Below are 17,323 nucleotides of genomic sequence, written 5' to 3'. Positions count from 1 at the left end.
TTTTGTCAACACCGCCAAACATAAAAAGAATGTAAAACAAAATCAGGCGATATTGGGGGCATCAGAACCTCTGAGGACCCCATGACGTCTTCCTTTCTCTTCCTTTGCTAACAGGGCTAGGCTAAGCTAGTTAGCTTATGTTATTCTTTAGTTTTTTTCTTCTGTTTTATTCCTAAGTTGTTCGTCACAACCATGATGTGTCAACACCAGAACTGACAATTTACAAAACTTTGATGACTTTTTGTGAAATAAATGTTTAATTTTTGTAAACTGTAAAGATTTGATGGACCTGATGAGCTACAATATGGCCTCCTTCAGAATAACATCGTATTGAGGTAGTTTGGCATTTTGTCGACTCCATCAGTTTTTAACTGACATTGTGACTCTTTCAGTGATAATGTTGACAAATCTCACTTAAATGTGCAGTTAGTTCATTTTAATTCATTTTAAATAAATGTCATTACTTCACATGTATCAAGTTTTTCTTTTTACTCACTAGTTTGTCAAAACCTTCAGTTCTGTGTAAACTCCGTCAGATGGACTTTATGTTGTTTTTTGTTTTATTTCTTTTGTTTCTTGAGAAACATTTGTCTGTAAAACTGAGTAAAAATATCACTAACAGAGTCATTAAAAAATCATTTTAAATTTGTTTTGGTCAGATGGTGATGACAAGGTTTTGGGTCAGGTCCATTAAAAAAGTAATTTTCAAAAGAATTTGCAACTGGGAGCCTGCACCTTATCATCTTTACATTTCTAAAACATTATTTGTCATATTTGTGTACATAAGCTTGAGGAATCATTTTTTTAAAAATTGGGAAAATTTAAACCCAATTTGTTCCCCTTCTCAAGAATCACTGACCAGATATGTTGTTAATAGTTACACTCCGCAATATAAAAACAAGGAAACCACCAGTCAGTATTGCAGATGTACTTATTCTTTATTTAATGAAGGAAAAAACTCAGAGATTAAAATCAGTTTTTTTTCAACATTACTGTGGGAGCATTAGCAGAATGCCTGTCAGTGAACAGCTTCTCCACCGGCCAATCAGAGCGCACCCTGCTGGTTGGGAAGGACTACAGGTTACTTGGGATCACCTGCAAATATGGTTGCTTCCGGTCTGGTGGAGAAACCTGAGGTTCTTAACATGGCTCCACCACCTGTGGGTTGGGTCAGTGATGTCACAGCAGGCTCTGACCTCAGCGTGCAAGAAGTTCTGCTCTCTGCAAAGTGGGTCCATTCTCAAGTCCAGAACCCATCCAGGCAAACAGCAGAACTCCAACAATCAACGGATTTTAGGGTTTCGTTTATTTTGCTGCATCAATTTCAATCATGAACAGTTACTGACTTCCTGTTTAGTTTTGTCAAATTAAAAGTGTCAAAATCAAACTCCTGCTTTGCTCTCTGAGGTTAGACTGAAAGCGACCAATTGTCTCCACTGGACGTTTACTCAGCAGCTGATTGGATCAGGTGAGAACATCCTGTCTATAAGGGTGCATCAGTTGATGCTGCTGACCCATGACCCTGCTCAGGATTGGTCCACACTTGGTTCTGGATCTGGTCCTGCAGCTGGTCCTGGTGGTCTCACTGGTTGTCCTGGTTGGCGAACTGCCCAGCCTCCCACAGCAGCGCTCTCTGGTTCTTATGACGAACGACTCGAGTGGACTCCACCACCTGAGACAAGACACGGAGGGGACATCATGGTGATGGAATAGATGCATGTGGAACCAGTCAGTGAAGTCTTTCAAAGTAAAAGTCTTTAGTGACAGGGTCCAAATAACTCAAACTCCTGAAGATCTGATGGTTGATCCAGAAATCTAGACATGCTAACTAGCCACTTGCTAAACACATGTCATGTCTTCAGCCTATGAGTTGAGAACCAACTGGGCCAGCGATCGCTGGTCCAGCAGAACCATCATTCAAAGTCTAACTGGGTTACAGAAAGCTTAGAGTGCTGATGGTTGAGACCCGGTGAGATGTTCAAAACCTTTTGGATTTAAACTCCTTTTATGACCAGAGTTTCATCTCCACGTCTCCCTCTGCTGTAGGATCAGTCGGTCCGGAGAACTGGACCAACTGACGGTTCTGTTTGACCCGGATCTACGGAATTATCGCAGGAATCTTCAGAATGTTGCTGAAGAGATGTTAAGGCGGGAATCACCATAGCAACCAATGACTCAACTTCTTCTTTGCATCATGGCTGCCTCCATAGACCCAGTAAACCAGAACCATCGGGTCAGAACCTCTTAGACAGACATCAATTGAGGACTAAACATTCTGGGTTCTACAGAAACTCTCAAATAGCTTTTCAGAATAAAGCTCACAGATTCCCTTCAAGGTAAAAGTACTGCTCTATAATGGATTGGGCCAGGTTCTCCAGAGGTTCTGTGGACACTTTGAGTCTGTTGATTATCTTGTGTTCTAGCTGGGGTTGGTTCTGTAACTTTTGTAACTGGTTTCCATGCTGCACCATTTCAGGGTCTCCAGTGCTCACCTCATTGTTGATGTCATCAACTGGCTGGATTCCTGCGTACTGAAAGACACAAACATCTTCAGACAGGAAGTCCCACCTCTCAGGCTGAGACTACCAAAAATAAAAGCAGGAGACTCACAGCACTCTCTTCCAACTTCAGCTTGGCTCGGTGTTCCTCAAAGTCCTGCAGCAGCATCTCCGTCAAACCTCGAGGAACCGTCCGGACCGCCAATGGGGAGGAAGAGGCCGGGGACGCCGAGGAGGTCCAGGGCTTAGCGGTGACGAGGGAGCCGGAGGGCAGCAGGACGCTGAGATGAGGAGAGGACGAAGACAGACTGGCGGGTTTCTCTGAGACACAGGAAGGTAGCACAACGTGTACATTAACAGGCATGCTAACACACAACCCTGAGGGATACCTGAGACATTAACCACAAGCAAATAGGACCTCCATGTTCTGGTTCTAGAGGAGTTCTAACGCCTCTTTAGAAGCTGCTTCATGTCCATCAACAGTTAACCTGAATGCATCTCCAACACTCTACTGCTTGGAGACACTGCCCCCCACAGGCCACCCCAGGAAGGACAGCCCTGTTCTCCTTGAAGGAGGTGTGGTGTTCCTGAGGAGGCCTTCTGACAGAGACTGGACTCTGAGTCAGAAACTGTTACTAATTGACTCAGTCCGCTGGACTCTGGCCTCATTAGGTTACTCATTGTGTCGGCAGCGGGTTTGACCTGGAGCAGGCCCGGATCTGGCCTAGTCTGGACCTCCTGGGAAACACCAACCCAGTATCAGAACCTTGAAAAACTATGAAGCTGAGGCTTCCCATAAACATGGCTCAGGGTTCTTTAGGAATGACAGATCTTAGCAGCAGCCCAAAGGAACCAGCAGTGAGAATCTTGATCCCAGAGGGTTCCTTTATCTGAACACCGAGGTAATGTTCCTCCACTAACTGACAGCAGAATACTGATCCGGCGAAGGGAGCTGCAGTCAACCCGCCTCTGTCCCTAATCCGAGCGAGATCAGCTGGCTTCACGGCCAGGCACGTGCAGGGCGGGGCGAAGTGAACAATACCTCCTGCTGTGTCACCCCACCGACCCGTTTCCTCTACACAGTTGTGTGGGACGAGCTGGATGAGGATGGAACAGCTTGGTGAAAATGGCCAAAGAGAATTTGACAGGACCAAAGAGACCGGACAGACAGGAACTGCAGTGAACATGAGCATCCTTTTCCAAAACCACCTGGGGTTCAAATTCATCTCAGTGACAATAGATCCAACATCACGCCTCAATGTAAATATTTTTATCTCTCATTAAAACTGAAACTAAAAAGCCGGTGCCATTAAACTTAGGACAGGAACCTGGTACCTGTTTTAAGTGGCGGGTAGAACTGCCTCATGGCCGTTCTGGATGCCTGCTCCGCCAGAGGAGCAGGAGAGAAGATGGGTCGGCTGGTTTCCTTCATGGACTTCCTCAGCTCTCTCAGCTCCTGTTCTCTTTTTAGAGCTTCTTCAATCTCCTTCTCAATGAAGTCAGGAGCTCCTTGCCCTCTGGACTGCAGGCCTGTGGACTCCAGGTTCTTCCTCCAGCTCTGAGGGAGCTCTAGTTCATGCATGGTTGTTGGTGTGAGAGAAGCAGGAGGGGAGGAACCCATTTGTTTTCTGACCTCAGAGTCCCTTGGTGTGAATAAGGAGGTGGTTGAGTTTGTCTGGGAGAACCAGGACTCATCAGGATGTCGGTGAGGACAGCATGGAGAGAGGAACACTTCATCTGTTCCAGAATCGGACTCAGGCTTGTCTCCTGAGTGTGAATCAGGCTCTTCTCTCTTGTACCCCAGCTGTGGAAGATTAGCTCTGCCATCTGGTTCCTGGATCTCTGGTTGCTGAGGGCTCTCCTCCCTTTGGTTTTTTCTGTGGAGGATGAAGCTCAGTGGATTCTTTTCGAAGGTTCTGTCAGGTGTCAGGGACAGCAGTGAACGTCTGGTTTCGATTCTGACCATCTCCGCTTGACCACTGCTGTGCTTCAGGCCTCGAGATTTCCGTAGCTCTGCCTCACGTTCCTGAGTTAATCGGATCTCCCTCTCAATGGGGGTTTCAGGGAACACCTTGGATTTCCTGCGGTGATCAAGCAGGCCATCATCACTGGCGTAGCCTCCAGCCACTTCTACTGACAGTTCCTCATGGCCAGAGTCTTCAAATATGCTACTCTCTCTACTCAGACTGCCATCAGATCGGAGCACTGTCACTCTCCTCTGAAGATCCATCTCATCTCCGCCTGCTGGTCTAAATGGGGTTGTGTTATCGCCTGCCTCCATGGCACCATAGACCTTCACCTTCCTTGACACATAAGCATTAGAATCCAATTCTGGAGTCAAGTCCGACAGGATTCTGGGTGACCGGACAGGACTGAGCATCTGTGTCAGTTGGTCTTGCTCTATCTGTAGAAACTTCTGTCGGGCTGCACCAAAGTTGATCTGCTCCTTCACCACGGCTCCTGGCGCAGCGGTTTGAGGAGGTTCTGGTCTGGAGAGAACAGGACTGAAGCTCAAACTGAACCCCTCTATCAGTCTATCTGTGGACAGGATGGGATCCAGAACCTCCTCTTGGTTCTGTGGTTCTGGTTGGCTCCTCCTAGCAGCCTGGCTGTGGATGATCATCTTACGAAGCTGCTTCTCCTCATCCTCATCTATGATTTCCATCCCATTGTTGGGATCCACCATGTACTGATAGTCTCCATTGCTCTCTGAGAACAGACTCTCTGGCTTCTTGTTGCTGCTGTAGGTCTGTAGTTTGAATCCTTTCTCTTTCTTCAGAACGGCCAATTGAGCCTGGCGCTGTGGTGACACCATCCAAGCTTCGTTCAGCTCTGCCTCCAGACTCCTGGGATCCTCCACAAAGGAGTAGAAGCCGCTCTGAGAGCCAGAGCTGCTACCAGGACTGCTGGGCTGCCACTCGTCACCACTAGAGTCCCCACCCTGAACCGTGACATGCCGGACTTCGACTAGGCCGTTCCAGGTTCCATCGTTCTCCCAGGAGCCAGAGTCCCGGTCCGCCAGGCCAGGAGCAGGCCCAACAATGGTTCTCAGGTCTGAGGGCTGCAGCAGGGGGGACAGAGGCTTCAGCACCCACCTCCTGGGGGAGCTGTCCATGCCTGTAGGGGGCGTTGTGGAGCCACAGGGGGGAGAACCGTCTGTGGATGTCTGAGAATTTTGTGGGGACCAAGCAGGCAAACAGTCTTCGGTGGAGAGTCTCTGAAACAACAGCAAAGACAATTACTGAAGCCAAGGAGCAATAAACTGATCAGCAACACCCAGGCAGTCCTGGGGGGCGTTTGCAAAGCATTGTGGGATCTGTAGTCCCCATAGAGTCTGAGCCGGGCTGGGAGAAATGAAACTGAAGTCACAGAGCAAAGGAATGTCTGACTGATCGGAGATGAGTTTAAAACCCCAGAGAGGAGCGGCTCGGGTCACCTGATGCAACAACCCGCCTCTTATCAGGTCCAGAGATAAACCTGCTCATACCGGCGGTTCTGATGGACCCGGTCCGGGTGTTGACGGCATCTGTTCTTACAGGAGCTTTTAAACTGTGCGGATCTACACTGGTTTCCAGTTCAACAGTCCCAGTAAGTCAGTCTTAAACTGGATCTCATGCTGGTTCTGTTGGTGGTTGACCCACAGAACCGCCCTTACTGGGCTCGGCACAGGTGTGTTTAAAACCAGAACCCGACTCAGGTCACTGACATCTAAACTGGTTCAACTGATCCAGTTTGAAACTGGTTTCATACTGAATTCTACAGGGTTCTGGACTGGTTCTGTTTACTCTGGTTTCAAACTGGGTTAGATCCATCTGCACTGGTTTCATGCTGCTTTTAAACTGGTTCTGAACCGTTTCCATTTAAACTGCCTCTATACTGGTTTAAACTGGTTTGATTTTTCATTATTTTGTACAGGAGTTGGTTCTTTGGAATAAATTGGGATTAAAGTTGGTTCTGGACTGGTGTCCAGAACCAATCAATCTGGATCAGAACCATCTGATGAGACAGTGAGAACCCGGACCACCAGAACATTCAGAGCTGCAGCTCCGCCTGCGACCGGCTGATAAGACGCCGCTCCCGCAGCTGGCAGCCGATAGCCAACCGCCCGCTGAGCCGGGCCAGAACCAGTGTGTGTGTTCCTGTCTTGAGAATTTTTGCGTGTGTTCCTCTGTATGTGTGTGTGTGTGTGTTCTTGTGTGTGTGTGTGTGTTGTTTCTGGACCGAGCTGAACCACAGCCCCGCCCCCTAACGGACCCAAACATCTGGTCAGCCTCTGGCCTCAAATCACCTGAACAACAGAATCTCTCTTACCTCGATCAGCGTCCAGCAGCAGCCGCAGGTCTGAAGAGCAGCTGCCTGAGGGGACGAAGGTCGCTGTGAGGCCCCGCCCACTCACAGGCCCGCCCACTCACAGGCCCCGCCCACCTGCTCTCCCTCAGCAGGTGGACTCTGGATTATCACCATGGAGACAGTCGGGCTTTCTGGGTTCTGAGAGCAGTGTTTCCCAGCCCTGGTCCTCCAGGCTCACTGCAGCCAGGTGATTTTAGTTGACAGGTGTTTGCTGTCAGCTGAATCAGGCGTAATGAAGCAGGGAAACAGCTAAAACATGCAGGGCAGTGTTGAGAGTAAATAATTTGGTGTTTTTCCTTCCATCTCTTTTAGCTAGTTGCAAAGCTAAAGCTAAAGGAAATGACATGTTAGGAAACGCCCTCAAAGCTAGGGTTAAAGAATATGACACACTAGGGAATGCTCTTTTTAGGATATAGCTTTGATAGAGGCTATCAAAATGAATGGAAAACTTTTGTTTGATGCCATTTCGTCCTGCTAGCTCCTAAAGGTAGCATGAGAAATGGACCAGCTGTATTTTGGTATTAATAAATGGAAATCATGAATTCAACTCACTGACTCCTTTTCAACCTCATACATCAAGAACTACGCATGGAGGACGGATAATTCTCCACAGCAGTGAGCCTGGAGGCCCAGAGAACCAGGGGAACCCTGCCCCCTGCTGGACCAGCAGCAGTACTGCAGCTCTGCTGCCCCCTGCTGGACCAGCAGCAGTACTGCATCAGGTTGTTGGCAGCCTCACCTTGTTCTCCGAGTCCAGACTGAAAACCAGAACCTTCCACGGCGGAGTGTACTGGAACATTCTGCTGCTCCAACTGGACCTGGCCTGTTCTTGCTGGTGCTGGTTAAAGACAGAAAGAGTCAACAGAGTGAAATGTGGACATTTATTAAATAGAGGTATTATACAGTAAGTTGCACATGTACCGGTACCGGTACCACTCGGCTCCTGCTTTAAGTTCTGCTCAGAGCTCCAGGATGATCAGTCTGGATGAATCTAAACGATCAGAAACCAGCAGATCAATCTGATCTCTGATCAATGGCTCCATGTTCTCCATCAGAGCCAAAGCTCCTCAGGTAGCGGCTCACCTTGATGCAGCTACTGATATACCTGGGATTGTCTCCACACCTGATCACCTGATCAATAATCAAACTGTTTGATCAGCCCTGGTTTCTCTCTAGTGAGAATAAATAGATGCATTCAGACGATGAGTTTCATCTTTATGAGACACAAACTGAGCAACATGATTATTTACACTGAGGTTTTCACATCCTGTATTTCTATTTTCTTTATTCTGTGTGTGTGTGTGTGTGTGTGTGTGTGTGTGTGTGTGTGTGTTAGGTTATTGTCTGAGGATAAATTGGTTCAGTTTCATCATTTATGTTTAAACAATAAAAGATTCATGATAACCATCGAGTTTGATGCTTCTTGGACTAAATAACTGAATCAATTCAGGTTTCAGTGTATTTAGGGGAGTTTTGATGCCTTCTAGTTTGTTATTGTCCGTATTAAAAGTGGCTGCCGCACATTTTCACTGCAGGTAAAAAGTTTGCATATTTTTATGCAAACTTTCACACCACGTTCATTTTATACATGTTGCCTTTGTGTAAAATATGGCGCCACATACACTGCCTGGCCAAAAAAGAAGTCGCCACCAAAAAATGGTCACACTCTCTAATATTTTGTTGGACCGCCTTTAGCTTTGATTACAGCCTGCATTCGCTGTGGCATTGTTTCAATAAGCTTCTGCAGTGTCACAAGATTTATTTCCATCCAGTGTTGCATTAATCTTTCACCAAGATCTTGTATTGATGATGGGAGAGTCTGACCACTGCGCAGAGCCTTCTCCAGCACATCCCAAAGATTCTCAATGGGGTTAAGGTCTGGACTCTGTGGTGGCCAATCCATGTGTGAAAAAGATGTCTCATGCTCCCTGAACCACTCTTTCACAATGTGAGCCTGATGAATCCTGGCATTGTCATCTTGGAATATGCCCGTTCCATTTGGGAAGACAAAATCCATTGATGGAATAACCTGGTCATTCAGTATATTCAGGTAGTCAGCTGACCTCATTCTTTGGGCCACAATGTTGCTGAACCTAGACCTGACCAACTGCAGCAACCCCAGATCATAGCACTGCCCCCACAGGCTTGTACAGTAGGCACTAGGCATGATGGGTGCATCACTTCACCTGCCTCTCTTCTTACCCTGATGCGCCCATCACTCTGGAACAGGGTAAATCTGGACTCATCAGACTACATGACCCTCTTCCATTCCTCCAGAGTCCAATCTTTATGCTCCCTAGCAAACTGAAGCCTTTTTTTCTGGTTAGCCTTACTGATTAGAGGTTTTCTTACGGCTACACAGCTGTTCAATCCCAACCCCTTGAGTTCCCTTCGCATTGTGCGTGTGGAAATGCTTTTGCGTTCACAATTAAACATACTCCTGAGTTCTGCTGTTGTTTTTCTTTGATTTGATTTGACCAAACGTTTAAGTAATCGCCGATCACCATCATTCAGGATTTTTTTCCGACCACATTTCTTCCTGGAAGACGATGGTTCCCCACCATCCTTCCAGTTTTTAATGATGCGTTGGACAGTTCTTAACCCAATTCTAGTAGTTTCTGCAATCTCCTTAGATGTTTTCTCTGCTTGATGCATGCCAATGATTTGACCCTTCTTAAACAGACTAACGTCTTTTCCACGACCACAGGAAGTGTCTTTTGCCATGGTTGTTTAAGAAATGAGGAGTTACTCATTGCATCAGCTGGGGTTAAATAACTTGTTGCCAGCTGAAAGATAATCGCCTATGCAGTACTTATCCAATAGGAGGCTTGTACCTATTTGCTTAGTTAAATCCAGGTGGCAACTTTTTTTTGGCCAGGCAGTGTATTTTTTGTGTATACACACACTTTATGAGGCCCTGAGGGGTTTTTTGCGCCGCACTTTTCTGTTTTTGTTTTTGAGTGTGAAAGCTGCGCAGAGTTTAAAACAGAGTTCAGTTCTGGTTCTGAAGCTGAAGGACTTAACGACAGGTTCCGATGGTTCTCCCGGTTCTGGTTTATGTTTGGTCTGCTCTTCATGAAGGTTTTGGTTTCTTTACTGTCGGAACCAGAACCAAACCCAGTAGTCGGACAGATGGAGTACCAATAAAATTTAAACCGTCAGCTCTGATTGGTTGAGGCAGAAAATAAACAGCAAAGGAACCGCAGCTGTAGGGGCGGGGCTAAAATTCTACTCTCAATAACATCATTGATTAGCAACACAGGTAGCTGTCATCATCATGATGTCACACAAGTAAGAACACGGAAAGACAAGCAGGACTCACCGAAGACCCACCAGACGAATCAGAGCGACCGGGAGAGTGTGTGTGTCTGTGTGTGTGTGTTGCTGAGTAGGGGAAATAGACAGGAATTCTGCTGATCGACAGAAACACAGACACAATATTTGCCTCCCCACCCCCCGCGTTACCCCTCCCCGACCTTGCCCCTATGTCAACACACAAACACACACACACAGGTTTGTATTTCTATCCATGTCGGGACTTGGTTCTGACTTCACTTCCTGTCAGGACCGCCATGTTTACTGAACCAGCTGGCAATGCGACCTGGACTTCCTGCTGACCTGTTTCAGCAGAATGTGTGGGCCATGTGAACTATGACCTCAGTCAACCAAAGCAACTGGGATGTACCACACTAAACCAAGCCTTCAACACACTCAACTGAATCCTCAGCGGGTCCAGATGTTCCGATTCTGACCCTGATGGGTCTTAAGGATTTTATCATCATGATTCCTCAGATTTTTATCATCAGAAACTATAAAGTCAGAATCCGAACTGTAACACACACAGCTGCCTGCAGGTGGCAGCAGCTGGACTTGTGACAGGTGAGATTTAGAATAGAAAAATATCCTATTGCGCTGCCAGCAGCAGCCTGAACCATTGATACCAGGCAGGATGGATCCACGCTTTCATGTTGTTGACGCCAAATTGTGACCTGACCCTCCGAATATTGCAGCAGAAATCCAGACTCATCAGACCAGGCAACGTTTTTCAAATTCTCTATTGTCCAGTTTTGGTTACATTTGTGTGAATTGTAGCCTCAGTTTCCTGTTCTTAGCTGACAGACGGTGTGGTCATCTGCTGCTGTAGCTCATCCGCCTCAAGGTTCAACGTGTTGTGCGTTCAGAGATGCTCTTCTGCAGACCTTGATTGTAACAAGTGGTTACTTGAGTGATGGTCGGTTTGAACTGCAGCAGATCGTGTTGGCCATGTCTACATGCGTAATTGCATTGAGATGCTACCATGTGATTCCACATTTGCATTAATGAGAAGTTGGACCGGTGTACCTAATTAAGTGGCCAGTGAGTGTAGGTTTAGGTCATTTAATTATCCTTAAGAAAATGAAAACATTATGTTGTTTTATTACAGAATTTATCTTCTATGGTGCCAGTAATGCCAGAATTAATAATAAATAAAGACTTTGTTGTATTCTGACTTAGTGATGTAATTATATTAGTTGTGTTACCACCCCATGCCACTAGAGGCAGTAGTAGACCCAGAAAGATGCAACTGTCAGGAGCAGATTTAGAAGTACACAGAATTTAAAAACTGTGAGCTGCGCTGAAGTAAATAAAAGAGAGAAGTTCAAATTCATGCTGAGAGTGAAAATCCTTCTTAAAGATGAAGATATATCACAGATTTCAAAAGAAAATAAAAACGGAGACCATGGATAGTATAGGAAATAGCGCCCCCTTCACTTCTGGAGTGCAATGGTTCCATTTCCAAATATGATACTGGTCTGCCATGTGGTCTGGCCCCACCCCTTCCTGTTTGTTGCAGGAAGGTGGACTTGCTTCCCCAGGAATCCAAGCTGTTATCAGCTGCACAGGCCACAATGGGTCCCATCTGGGGAACCATGGCTCTTCTTTGACCAGTCTGATCAGAATGAACTGGACCCATTACATTCAGAAAGCAGCTGACAAGATCCATGACTTACAGTTCAGAGGATAAGAGAGAATCCAGAAAAGACAGCAGAGGTCAGAGGTCAGAGAAAACAACCAATGGCTTTCACCGAGAGCAGGAAGAGAAGAAGAAGGTGAAGAGGACGCAGCAGGGAGACTTTCATCCTGACAGATGACCTCCTGGGTGGCCTCTGCCTGGTGGTTACCATGGTGACAGCAGGTCCCAGGCGTGGTGCCCACCTACAGGTTCTGTAGAAGAAGAGAAACAGGAAGAGCTGATGGTGCTGTCGGCCGGTCTGCATGGAGCCACAGGTTCTGATGGAGTCACAGTCTGGGTCCGCTAACTGAGGCAATTCAGTACCAGGTTCTGTTTCTGGTTCTGCTGTGAGGTCCGGAATCAGGGCCTGGCCAGAACACCCAGCCGGGCCGTCAGAGAGAAGAAACCCAGAAACTGAGAAACAATCTGAGAGCCACCAAGGCTGGGAGTAGCTGGAACGCCAGCATCACCAGTCAACAATAGACACACACACACACACACACACACACACACACACACACACACACACACACACACACACACACACACACACACATACACAGCTTCACGGTAACTTCATTTTATTTCCTCTTTTAGAAAACAGACAGGCATACAGGCGAACACACCTGGAGAGTGGAATACTAACATGCTAATGCTAATGTACTTAAGTGTTCTCAGTACTTGTTGAAGTGACAGCAGAAAACAGGAAGTGATGTCATGTTGCTAAAGGGAAAGGTGGAGTGGGCGGAGTTAGTTCAGTCTCAGTCACATGATGATCACATGATGCTGCAGCATTTACACGGCTGCTTCTTCTTCCCTGCTGCCGCCCTTCCCTCCGCCGCCGCCTCCCCGTTGCTCGCCATCACCGTTTCTGGAGCTTTGGTCGGCGTGGGCGGGGCAGCAGAAGGCGGGGCAGCACAGGCAGGTGGATCTACCTTTCCATCTCCGTCATCGATGAGCACCAGCTCCGCCTTCACCGTGCCCTGCAGCCCCAGAACCTTCCTGGTCTCGTCCTCGTCCTCCACATCCTGGTATCCCATGAACACCATGGTAACCGGGTTCTCAGCGCTGGCCTCCGCCACGTCCAGCTCCTCGCCGGCCGCCGCCTCCAGCCCTGTGATCTCTGCGGCAACGGCCAGGGCGTGACTGGGGGTCCGTGTGGACCCTGGTTCTGGTTCTGGCGGAAGGTCCGACTCCCTCAGGACTTCTCCTGTTGGCAGGGAGGCTGCCGTGGTGACGGGATGTGACAACACCGAGGCCTCGTCAGCTTTGTGGATGAGCTCCTCCACCTCAACGGAGCTGAGCAGGTGAGCGTCGTCCCCGTTCATCTCATGGACCACTGGGGACGGGGATGAGGACAGGGACGAGACGTTAGAGGGACACTAGACACACCTGCTGCTGAAGGACCAATAGCAACGCAGCACTGGATGACATCACACCGTGCACCACTGCAGCCCTGCCCTCAGCTGCAGAACAGATTGTTGCTTCTCTTGCATCATCCTGATGCCAGCAGTAACTTTAGGAGAAGGACACAGAGTCATAACAACCAGAAGTTTTCATGTTAAATCTGAAGCCATCTTCCTCCTCCTCCTCTTCCTCTTCATCAGGCTCCTTGTCTCTTCTCCTAAAGCGCGTTCAGCTTTCTGTTAAATCTCACCTTTCTGTTCATCTTCATAAACTTTGACCCCTTGATCGGAGAGGTCAACAGGAAGTTTGGTGTTAGTGGAAAGAACTCTGGTTTCCCCCGTCACTCTGTCTCGCTCCACTTTAATCTCCACTGAGTACATGGCTGGAGGACAGGAAGTGGAGGACAGGAAGTAGTCAGAGAGGATGCACATGGTAAACAGTGTGAAGGAGGCACAGAAATAAAGAGCTGTTAGACACAGATGCTAACCAGGAACTCATGATGTCAGCACCAGCCTGACCTCTGACCTGCTCAACCAGCAGTCTGGATCACCTGGTAAGTATTTCTAAACTGGAATTGAATTACAACACATTGACAGAAAGCTAATGGTGACTGTGGCTACAAACTGGTTAGCAGGCCCATAAAGCTGTAGGTAATATGTTATAATACAACTATTTATTTTCATGCCATGCTAATATGAGGTCACCTGTTGCGTTGCCATTGTAAAACCTGTAACTTGTAGTTAACATGTTATGAGGCTGTAGATCACCTACTGGCCTGTTCAGGTGTAGTTTACCTGGATTACATGCTGGACATCTGACTCACCTTTCTTCATCTCACCCCGGGCTTCTCTTGATTTACTGACTTTAAGACTTTTGTGAACTTTGACCTCTGCAGAGTCTCATGGGACAAATGAGGAAGACAGAGACAGAATGTGATGTCATCACTCTTTACTGCAATCTGATTACTGTATCCTGATTGGTGTAACTGCTCCCACCTTGGATCACCTGACCTGACGGCTTAGCTCCGCCCAGCTCCATTCTGCTGTGACCTTTGACCTCAACAGCTGATCAGAGACATGAGTTAAATGTAGAAGCAACACAATAAGAAGCAGAGAATAAGTAGTTACCTGGATCAGGTGTTGACATCCCCTGGAGGCACAGAGACAGGACATAAACCTCCACGATCATACTTGAAACAGCTGAGACATTTCAAAATAAAACAATCCCAGTGAGATTGAGTGAGCGTATTTACTCACAACAGAGTGTGTTATGGTCTGAGAGACAGGTCCAGTTTCCAGACTGGAGACTTCCTGCTCCAACCTGCAGACAAAAAGCAAAAATAAACAGAAATAAAGAAAAATAAACAGAAAAAAAACAGAAATTAACGAAAATAAACAAACCAATCAATAAACTCACAAATTAACGTAGTACAATGAAGGACTAGTAAAGCTGCTGTGAAACCAGATCAGACCTCCTGATGGACTCTTCCAAGGTTCTGCTTCTGGCCTCGTCCTCCTCCAGCTGAGTCCGGACCTGGTCCGGGTCCCGGTTCTGGTTCTGGTCCGGACCAGCGGGTCCTTCCAGCAGCCAGCGCTCCCTGAGAACTTTCGACTGAAGAAACAGACACAGCGACACCTTCAGGTGACAACATGGCTCTATGTTGGTACCGTCTGTTGGTACTCATACCCGGACTGACTTGGCAGCCATGTTTGTTTTGGCATCAACAGAATAAACACAGCCCCATTTAGGCCACGCCCCCTCAGCCACACTCTGACGTTTGAAAGAAGGGTTAAGACTCGCAGCATTCAAATGGACTTTTTTTTTTTAAACTTAAAATCAATTTGACCTTTGATCTTGGCCAATCAAAGCCTGCAGACATCTGGTGAGTTGCCATGGTTACCAGTAGAACCAACCTTCAGGTGCTGCAGAGCTCTGCGTTCATCCTCCAGCTGGCGCCGCTTGTTCTCCATCTCCGTCTGCCACTTCCTCTTTTCCTGAGGTATGACGGGAAACTGAGTCAGTTTGGCCTCAGTGAACCAGAACCAGAACCAGAACCTCTCACGACTCGTCAGTGCCCTGATGTCAGAGGTTGTGTGTGTCTGATGCTGTTATTTTGAAAGGGTTGAGGAGGTGTTTCCTGCTGGCAGACTGCCAGTGTGTTTGTCTCTGAGTGGTTCTGAATAAAGCTGGCCCGGTTTGAATGCAGAATTTTCCTGGACTCGATCCATACCGGATCAATACCAGCATCGATCGGACCCAGCCGCTGGAGGCAGAGAACCCGTCTGTTTCTCCTGAGAGCCTGGCTAAACCCGGTCCGGTTCTATAGAACCTTCCAGGAGCCTGACCTCCGACCCGGTCTGAACCCACACAGAACGGGTCGGGTTCTGTCTCTGCAGGAACCCGACCCGTTCTGTCTGCTGGTATCAGTTCTGATCGAAGTCTGTTTGTTTTTTCAATCAATCAGTTTAATTGATGGGAAGACCGGTTTGCAGTGAGGACAGGTTCTGGTTCTTTTGGGTCGGTTCTGTTCAGAACTCACCGCGAGCTGCTGCAGACGGTTCTGATGAGCCTCCATGGCGCTGAAACACAGAAAGAGTCGGGTCACACTTGGTTCTGATGGTAAACCCAAAGTTCTGGTCCAGGTTCTGAGTCCTCACAGTAATCAGAACCGACCCGGTTCTGATTGTGTGGATCAAGAGAAACTAACAGCTTCTCTATGTGGATGTTCAGAACCAGAACCACAGCGGGTGGGTCAAATTGGCCTGCTCTGGTTCTGACCGGAAGCTCCACCCCACCCACAAGGAAACAGGAAGATCCTTTCAAAACAAGAGTCAGAACATCACCAGAGAGGTTCTGCTGGACTCCAGAACCTCATCGGACCGTCTGAGGCTGCAGGAGGTCGGATCAGAACCTCTGCTGATGTTCCTGCAGCTGACCTCACCACGAACTTTGACCTCCAGGTGAGATGACCTCAGAGAGCCGCTGGGCCTGTGGAACACCAGCAGGCAGCGCTGACCTCTGACCCTGAGGCTCCACCCCTTTCGCTTCTGTTTTGAAAACCTCACCGGAAGTCGTGCTGCCTGCGGGCGTCCACCTTGATGCGTCACATTAATATCAGTAAACTGATCAATAACTGATACCAGCTGCAGCTCATTGATCCATGATTGGATCATTTTGCACGAAAAGTAGATCCTGGCCCGGAGTGACGGTCGGTTCCGACCCGCCTCGAACCGGACCGGGATCGGTTCTGCTGCAGAGCAAAGTCCGGTGCCGCACAATGACGTCACAGCGCATGCACATATAGACGCACTGGCGCATTTAAAGCGAAATAAGTAAAAAATAAAATTATTTAAAAAGCGAAGAAGAAGAAGAGGAGAGATGAAGGTTGACTCACCGCTGCAGCGGAACCAGCTCAGACAAATCAGGCCCCGCCCACCGGAAGGGGGTGGGGGTACGGGGCGGAGCTTCAGGGTTCCACTATGACGGAGCGGTTCCGACTGGACCCAGAACCGGAGATTATCCTGATCCAGAACCTCCACCAGGTTCTGTTCACCTTCCTGAAGGAACATCTCTGACTGTGGGGTCAAAGTTCAGAGAACCAAAACCAGAACCAGGATCTGGAGGTCAGAGGTTACCGGTGGTTTTCAAAGTGTGGTCCCCGGCCCCCTGCTGGTCCGCTGGGAGCCACTAGGGGGCCTTAAAGAGACAAAGAAAAAATGAATCTAATAATTCTTTAGAGCTGGAGGTTTTCAAATAATTATAAAATATAAAAGTAACTGAAGCAGTTTGTCATGCTCTGATTGGCTGCCCGTTTAACTGGGTTTGGACCAGAACCGACCAGAAGCTGAAGAACCTGCTGCAGAAAGCCCAAACCATAATGAACTGATTATTGATTGAAAGAGAGAAACATTCTGAACAGATCAGAACCAGTTCTGCTCCAGGTCTCAGAGACCCGACCAGAACCCGTCACAGACCAGAACCAGAACCGCTCTGGACCCCATCAGACAATACTGGAGTGGTTCTGGTTCTACTCACCTGGCCAGGTACCCGGCGCTCCGTCTGGTTCTGCTGGGCA

At 47.9% G+C, this 17,323-nt stretch overlaps 2 protein-coding genes across 6 annotated transcripts; both read right to left on the bottom strand.

The window, feature by feature from the left end:
* Window positions 1–913: 913 nt before the first annotated feature.
* Window positions 914–10,254, bottom strand: misp (mitotic spindle positioning). The gene is made up of 6 exons (XM_028011866.1): window positions 10,171–10,254; window positions 7,588–7,686; window positions 3,834–5,715; window positions 2,611–2,819; window positions 2,493–2,531; window positions 914–1,672 (listed from the first exon to the last, which is right to left on the bottom strand). The coding sequence occupies exons 2-6, from the start codon at window positions 7,645–7,647 to the stop codon at window positions 1,583–1,585; spliced, it is 2,280 nt and encodes a 759-aa protein (XP_027867667.1). The 5' UTR covers window positions 7,648–7,686; window positions 10,171–10,254; the 3' UTR covers window positions 914–1,582.
* A 2,151-nt stretch (window positions 10,255–12,405) lies between these two features.
* palm1a (paralemmin 1a) lies at window positions 12,406–17,254 on the bottom strand. Of its 5 annotated transcripts, none has more exons than XM_028011936.1 (10): window positions 16,643–17,254; window positions 15,788–15,827; window positions 15,162–15,242; window positions 14,720–14,859; window positions 14,505–14,568; window positions 14,376–14,397; window positions 14,244–14,312; window positions 14,072–14,146; window positions 13,499–13,630; window positions 12,406–13,180 (listed from the first exon to the last, which is right to left on the bottom strand). In XM_028011936.1, the coding sequence occupies exons 2-10, from the start codon at window positions 15,821–15,823 to the stop codon at window positions 12,618–12,620; spliced, it is 1,182 nt and encodes a 393-aa protein (XP_027867737.1). In that variant the 5' UTR covers window positions 15,824–15,827; window positions 16,643–17,254; the 3' UTR covers window positions 12,406–12,617. The 5 variants fall into 5 exon arrangements, with proteins under 5 accessions (XP_027867737.1, XP_027867738.1, XP_027867735.1 ...); XM_028011937.1 differs by lacking the exon at window positions 16,643–17,254 and adding an exon at window positions 16,185–16,299; XM_028011934.1 differs by lacking the exon at window positions 16,643–17,254 and adding an exon at window positions 16,092–16,181.
* Window positions 17,255–17,323: the final 69 nt, after the last annotated feature.

The sequence above is a fragment of the Xiphophorus couchianus genome, unplaced genomic scaffold (genome assembly GCF_001444195.1).
Source record: "Xiphophorus couchianus unplaced genomic scaffold, X_couchianus-1.0 Scaffold1000102, whole genome shotgun sequence".
In the NCBI taxonomy this organism is placed as follows: domain Eukaryota; kingdom Metazoa; phylum Chordata; class Actinopteri; order Cyprinodontiformes; family Poeciliidae; genus Xiphophorus; species Xiphophorus couchianus.
Note: the sequence above shows the minus strand (reverse complement) of the source record. Positions and strands in the feature narration are given on the sequence as shown.